Source organism: Loxodonta africana, chromosome 3, assembly GCF_030014295.1.
Source record: "Loxodonta africana isolate mLoxAfr1 chromosome 3, mLoxAfr1.hap2, whole genome shotgun sequence".
In the NCBI taxonomy this organism is placed as follows: Eukaryota; Metazoa; Chordata; class Mammalia; order Proboscidea; family Elephantidae; genus Loxodonta; species Loxodonta africana.
In genome coordinates, this window is record NC_087344.1 from 194,487,762 (window position 1) to 194,494,770 (window position 7,009).

General features: G+C 40.4%; 1 protein-coding gene across 1 annotated transcript; it reads right to left on the reverse strand.

Annotated features, from left to right (window-relative positions):
* Positions 1-5,673: 5,673 nt before the first annotated feature.
* LOC100664672 (olfactory receptor 10J5) lies at positions 5,674-6,770 on the reverse strand. The gene has a single exon (XM_003414990.4). It carries the CDS (start codon positions 6,634-6,636, stop codon positions 5,674-5,676), a length of 963 nt encoding a protein of 320 aa, XP_003415038.1. The 5' UTR covers positions 6,637-6,770.
* Positions 6,771-7,009: the final 239 nt, after the last annotated feature.

Below are 7,009 nucleotides of genomic sequence, written 5' to 3' on the forward strand. Positions count from 1 at the left end.
ATGCCAGGGACTTGTCCCTCTTGATAACACGTCCAAAGTACTTGAGGCAAATCTCACTATCCTCGCTTCTAAGGAGCATTCTGGCTGTACTTTCTCCAAGATAGATTTGTTTATTCTTTTAGCAGTCCGTGGTATATCCAATATTCTTCACCAATGTCATAACTCAAAGACGTCAGTTCTTCTTCAGGCTTCCTTATTCATTGCCCAGCTTTCACATGCGTATGAGGCGATTGAAAACACCATGGCTTGGGTCAGGCGCACCTTAGTCTTCAAGGTAACATCTTTGCTTTTTAACTCTTTAAACAGGTCTTTTGCAGCAGATTTGCCCAATGCAATGCGTCTTTTGATTTCTTGACTGCTGCTTCCATGAGTGTTGATTGTGGATCCAAGTAAAATGAAACCTTTTGACAACTTCAATATTTTCTCTGTTTATCACGATGTTGCTTACTGGTCTAGTTATGAGGATTTTTGTTTTCTTTATGTTGAGATGCAATCCCTGCTGAAGGCTATAGTCTTTGATCTTCATCAGCACATATATATATACATACACACGTATATATACATTTATATATATACATATATATATAAACTCTTGCAACTCAAAAATAAAAAAAACAAATAACCAAATTTAAAAAAAAAGAAAAAGAGGATAAAACATTTGAATAGGCATAAAAAAAAAAAGATGTATAAATGGTTAATAAGAACATGAGAACATTTTCAACATCCTTAAGCATTAGGGAAATGAAAATCAAACCACAATAAGATACAACTTTCTACCCAATAGAATGAATATAATAAAAAAAAAAAAATTTTAAGACAATAACAAGTGTTAAGGATGTCAAGAAAATGGACTCCTCAAACATTGCTGGTGGAAATGTAAAGTGGTGTGGTCACTGTGGAAAATATCTTGGCACTTCCTCAAAAAACTTAGATACAGTCACCAAAACAAAAAAAGTTCCCATTGTGTCAATTCCAGCTCATGGCAACCCCGTGTGTGTCATAGGAGAACAGTGCTCCATAAGGATTTCAACGGCTGATTTTTTAAGTAGATCACTAGACCTTTCTTCTGAGGCCCCCCTGGGTGAACTCTAACCCCCAACATTTTGGTTAGGGGCTGTCATGGATCGAATTGTGTCCCACAAAAGTGTGTATTAATCTGCTTAGGCTAGGCCATAATTCTCAGTATTGTGTGGTTGTCCTGCATTTTGTGTTGGATAAAATTTTCCTACATGTTGTAAATCCTAACATCTGCCTGTGGTTAATGAGGCAAGATTGGATTATGCTGAAGAGAATTAGGGTGGAATGTGACACGTTGCTCAGATCACATCCCTGATCCAATGTAAAGGGAGTTTCCCTGGGGTGTGGCCTGCACCACCTTTTATCTTACAAGAGAAAAAAGCAAAGGGAAGCGAGCAGAAAGTGGGGGATCTCATACAACCGAGAAAGCAAAGCAGTGAGCAGAGCATGCCCTTTGGGCCTGGGGTTCCTTCACAGAGAAGCTTCTAGTGCAGAAGACTGATGAGAAGGACCTTCCTGTAGAGCTGACAGAGAAAGAAAGTCTTCTCCTCCAGCCGATGCCCTGAATTTAGACTTCCAACCCACTAGACTGTGAGAAAACTAATTTCTCTTTGTTAAAGCCATCCACTTGTGGTATTTCTGTTATAGCAGCACTAGATGACCTAGACACAGGCCAGGAGTGTTAACCATTTGTACCATCACCCAGGTACCCTCTTGCCACAGTGCTCATCATATCTAAAACTCTCAAATGTTACTTCCCTCTCCTACAAAAACACAAATGGAGCCCTAGTAGCTCAGTGGTTAAGCATTCAGCTGCTAACCATAAGGTTGGTAGTTCAAATCCACCAGCTGCTCCTTGGAAACCCCATGGGGCAGTTCTACTCTGTCCTATAGGGTCACTACAAGTTGGAATGTAATCGATGGCTACTGGCTTTTTGGTTTATACACATGCACTTACACACCTACTCTCTCTTTTTACACACACACACACTCATACTCTGTCACATTGCACACACTCCAGCACCAGCAGCAATAAAACTGATCTGCACCCTTTAAATATGTCTTTCTAAAAGTGAAGCCCTAAGTGCTGCATACCACCTGTCTGTCTTTTGGCTTAACTTTATCTATTCTGCCTACTTCACTCTTCTTTCTTTCCCCAGAAAAAAGAAAAAGTCTTATTCTGCTTATCATTGAGATTGATTTTTCCCTCTAATCTATCATGGGTTGCAGCTAGGGAATGTGGAGGGATATCCAGGAACTCTGACCTCAGGGGGAAAAAAATCGTTTTTTTCTCCAGAGAAGCTATAAACCAACACTTTGAAATCATATTTCAGAAGTTTTAATATCCGTAATAGTCTGGTTCATAATTTTTTCAAAAAGGTAAACTTTGAAATGCCTTAACACTTGGTTTTATATGTCAAGCTATCAAGCAATCATGTCTGTTTTTAATGCTGTCTCCATTTTTAAAAATTTGTTGAAGTTACTGTTCTGGTTATGGTTAAGATATATTATGTGTTGATCCAATCTCTTTTAAAAGAAGGATTTTTTTCCAACCCAGCTTTTTAAGTGAGTAACTAGTGTAAGTATATGATAAATTGTCAACTGAGTTTATGTAGCGAGTGAGAACTACTAGTAATCAACCCAAGTATGCTTTCAGGATTTTCACCTCTACTGTGTTATTTTCTCTGTTAGTTGATTTAGATCTGGGAAGTTTATAAGGCAGACAGAGAGAATATGACAAGATGTGTCTGTCCAAAACACAAATAAGTGGAAATCCTTGGACAAGACCTTATACTTCATAGATATTCACTCATTCATCCATCCAAAGGTATTAAGCAGGCTAATATTCAGCATGGCAATGGGATAACACAGGTGAATAAAACACCTGCCCTCCTAGCACACCTGTTTTTTCAGGCTTTTGTGTCTCTGCTTAGGCTCTTCCCTTTCCCTGGGTTGCCCTCTCTCATCCCTCTCAGACTTCAATTGGCCCAATGTCACAAAAAAGTTAATTAAATATCATGTCTCCATGAATGCTTTTCTGACCTTCTAAATAGAAGTGAACAGTTCCTTCTTTTGTAAAACATACTTGACCCCAAACAGCAATCCTGGACATGTGACTATAGCAAGTTTTTGTACTTCTTATTATTTTTTTTCTGTCTTCCCCATTGGCCCATGAATAACTTGGAACAAGGTTTATCTTTCTCATTATTGTAACCCTGGGGCTAGTTAACTGTTTAACACATAGTGCTTGAGAAATGTGCATAGACTGAATATATATAAATGATATTATAGACATTTTTTCTGATGAATGGAAGAACTAAACAAAAGTAAGTACTATGTGAATAGAGGTATTTGCAAGGAGCAGTAGGGGAAAGGTGAAGGAGCATAGAGTGAGATGTTGGGAATCATAATGATAACAAAAACAATGATGATAATGAAGATAGCCCACATCCTGCAGCAATCTGGTACTATGAATAGAATATAGGAGGCAGCAACAAAATGATTCACTGTCTCTGACTCATCCTATTAGGAGGACCTGTGACAACTGATGTCTACCCACTCTTACACTTCTTTTGTAGAAGCTGCATCCTTCAGTAAATCTAAAGCCATGAAAAGTTTGTTTAAAATTAAAAGAAAAAAAAAAACCTAACACTAATGGAGTATTCACTCATTCATGGGGGAGGGGACAAGAATGATTTTTAAACCCTTAGGGAACGATGGAAAGGAATGCGAGGAAGCAGTGAAGCTCTCATTGAAGAAGACCACTTGACCACTTTTGTCCTGTAATATCCATTGACCACCCACTACCCCTCAACCTCCAAGCAGAGAACCACCCATGTTCCCGAACTTAATGAAAAACATGGCACAGCCCACACAGACAAAGATGAGCAGGGTCAAAGAATTCTACTCTAAAAAGGTTAAGAAAATTGAGAAGCAAGTGGTCTATAAAGGAGGGAAATGTGAGAATCCACTCATATTTCTGCTAGAACTTGAAGGAAGAGACACCTACCCTACAGCAAACTTTAAGAACAGGATGAAAGTACACTTGTACTGAAAATTCAGTGAACAGTTTCCAGTTTCAGTAGTTTCTGAGGCCCATCCAAGCACCTCCAAGGGAACTGTGAACCTCAAGACAGCTCTTCTGTAAGCACATCAGGTGCTGGCAATCAGGGAGACATCGACACCAGCTATTAAGCTGACCAACAGTGATAGCCTGGTAAAAGACCACTCTAGAGAGAGCACAGGGTACCCTCAGCCTCCAGCTTTTGACATGCTTACACAGAGATCTGTAGATAATTACGGGTCACCTGAAAGTCACCTCAGTCCTATTTCTGTGCTTTGGAACACGTAAATGAAACTAGAGAAAAAGGAGATAGAAACTGACTTGGAGATGGAGTAACAATGGGGACCAAAAAAATCCACTGGTATGGACTTGATTCCGACTCATAGCGAGCCTGTAGAACTTCCCCGTACGGTTTGCAGAGCTGTAAATCTTTACCGAAGCAGACCGTCACATCTTTCTCCCACAGAGTGGCTGGTGGACTCAAACCGCCAAACTTTGGGTTAGCAGCCGAGCACTTAATCACTTTTACACATCCCTGACATCCATAAGAGGGCTCCTCTAGTGTGTGCCAGGGGTGTGTAAAAAAGAGATGTTTCTACACCCCTGTCTCTTAGAAAGCAACTTCTAGCTCTGTCTCAAAGTAGAGATAACTCTGGTGGGAAGATCCATAAAACAAAATACTCTGACAATCTTCCCCACTGAGATAAGAATAGGAGAAAAATGTAGCATGATTGTGCTCATATTGATATAAATAAGTACTTGGCAAAGTATGAAGTTTGCATTGTTTACTGAAAGAATTTAATTTGATGGCATTTTCCTTAGATTCTAGAATCAGTTCAATTAATATCTAAGACAACTGTTCCAAGGCCATTGTGGCTACTACATACAAATTCAAATCTAAAAGGTTTCCATAGGTTGAAAAGGAAAAAAAGTCTTCATAAAAAGTACATCTGAGTGAAAATGCAGTTGCATAGAAAAACAACCAATACACTCTCTTCCTGCTTAGGCTCTAGGGAGCAATAGAGATTTTTGACTTGATTGCACAGAAGGAAGAAATACATAAAGAAATGAATACTATTGAAGGAGGAAATGTGGCTGGATAATGAAAGAGGAGCCCTAACACACCCTCAGAGTAGGAGAGCTATTCGTTTTTGAATCAGCAAGAATTAAGGAAGCCCGTTATGAAATGCCTATTACAAGGCACTTGATTTAATTCCTGAAAATGAAATCTGTCTCTGCGGCTTATGTTCCTAAGACTGCTGCCACCTCTCTTCCAACTGCCTCTTCTCCACAACACCTTATCAGACTAGGTCAAGGATTTGACTGGCAGAGAGGAGCCAGGTAAAGTGAGGGCCAGAAGAGGTTTCAAACATAAATCCCCAGGCACAGACACAAGTAGTTTTGATCCAGCTTGGGATTATTCTTGAATCTGGTAATAAAATGTACCAGAGCAGAATCCCTGGTTTTTGCCCTATGTCTAGACCATGAAAAAGAAGAGCATTTCTAATCTCTGACATTATTTAGAGAAAACATTGCACTTGATGAACTTGTGTATTGTGGTATGTTTGTGAGTGGACACACATTACACTGGGCTAAAGGTCTCCTGAAAAAAATGATTCAATGTGGTAAGGGACGTTTTTGCCCACAGCTCTCCGTAGGGCATCCGTGACCTCCTTGTTCCTCAGAGTGTAAATGACAGGGTTCAGCAGGGGAGTGATGATGATGTAAGTCACAGAGAGAAGAAGGTCTTTTTCTACAGAGTTTTCTGACTTGGGCTTGAGGTAGGCAATGGAAGCACAGCCATAGTGGACAATGACCACGGTGAGGTGGGAGGCACAGGTGGTAAAGACCTTCTTCCTACCTTCAGCTGAGGCAATCTTGAGGATGGAGGAGATAATGAGAACATAGGAGATAAAGTTCAAGCACACGGGAATGAAAATCACAAATGAACTGACACTATAATTGATTATCTCATTGACAGTGGTATCAATGCAAGAAAGTTTCATGACAGGGTAAATGTCACAAAAAAAGTGTTCCACCACTGTGCCACAGAAGGGCAAATTGAACATGGCTGTCACATGGAGAAGTGCCATAACCAGACCAGTGCCAAAGGACCCACATACCAACTGAGCACACATTCCTTTGCTCATGATGACCGTGTACCTCAGGGGTTTGCAGATGGCCACATAGCGATCATAGCCCATTGCTGTGAGCAGGAAGCAATTGTTAGTGGCCATGATGACAAAAAAGAACATCTGAGTTGCACAGCCTGCCAGGGAGATGGGCTGTTTATGAAAAATGAGACTGGAAAGCATTCGTGGGACAATGGCCAGTGTGTACACAGTCTCTGAACTGGCCAGCATGCTCAGGTAGAAGTACATGGGAGTGTGGAGATGGTGGTCAGTGCAGATAACAGTCACAATGATGATGTTACTAGCCAGGGTTAAAATATAGATGATTAGGAAAACCACAAAGAGGGTGATCTGGTGCTTTCCAGAGCTAGAGAATCCCAGGAAGATGAATTCTGTCACTTCCGTGAAGTTCTTTCTGTGCATTCTACTATATCAGTGGCTGCAAGCAGTAAAGACAGCCATCAAAAAAAAAAAATCCCATTAGCAATCAGACTTTACAATAAGGGACAAAGAACTGATAGAGTGAGTCTAATTCCTTCTGTGACCAGAAAGCTCATGCTTAGGGCCCTTCCACCTGAAGAAAGAAAAGTATTTATACCTCCTTGGGGTTTATACATGTGAACATTGCCACTGTAGAGAGCAGGATTCTGAGCAGATGCTTGCCTCTCACACTTCATGTTGATGTTAGGAAAGGGAAGAGAGTGCCAAGGTGAAGGGCATGCTCTGCGACCCAATCAATGATATCCACTGCCTAAAGCAAACTCTTAACAAAAGTGAATACTAGTAAAATGCATAT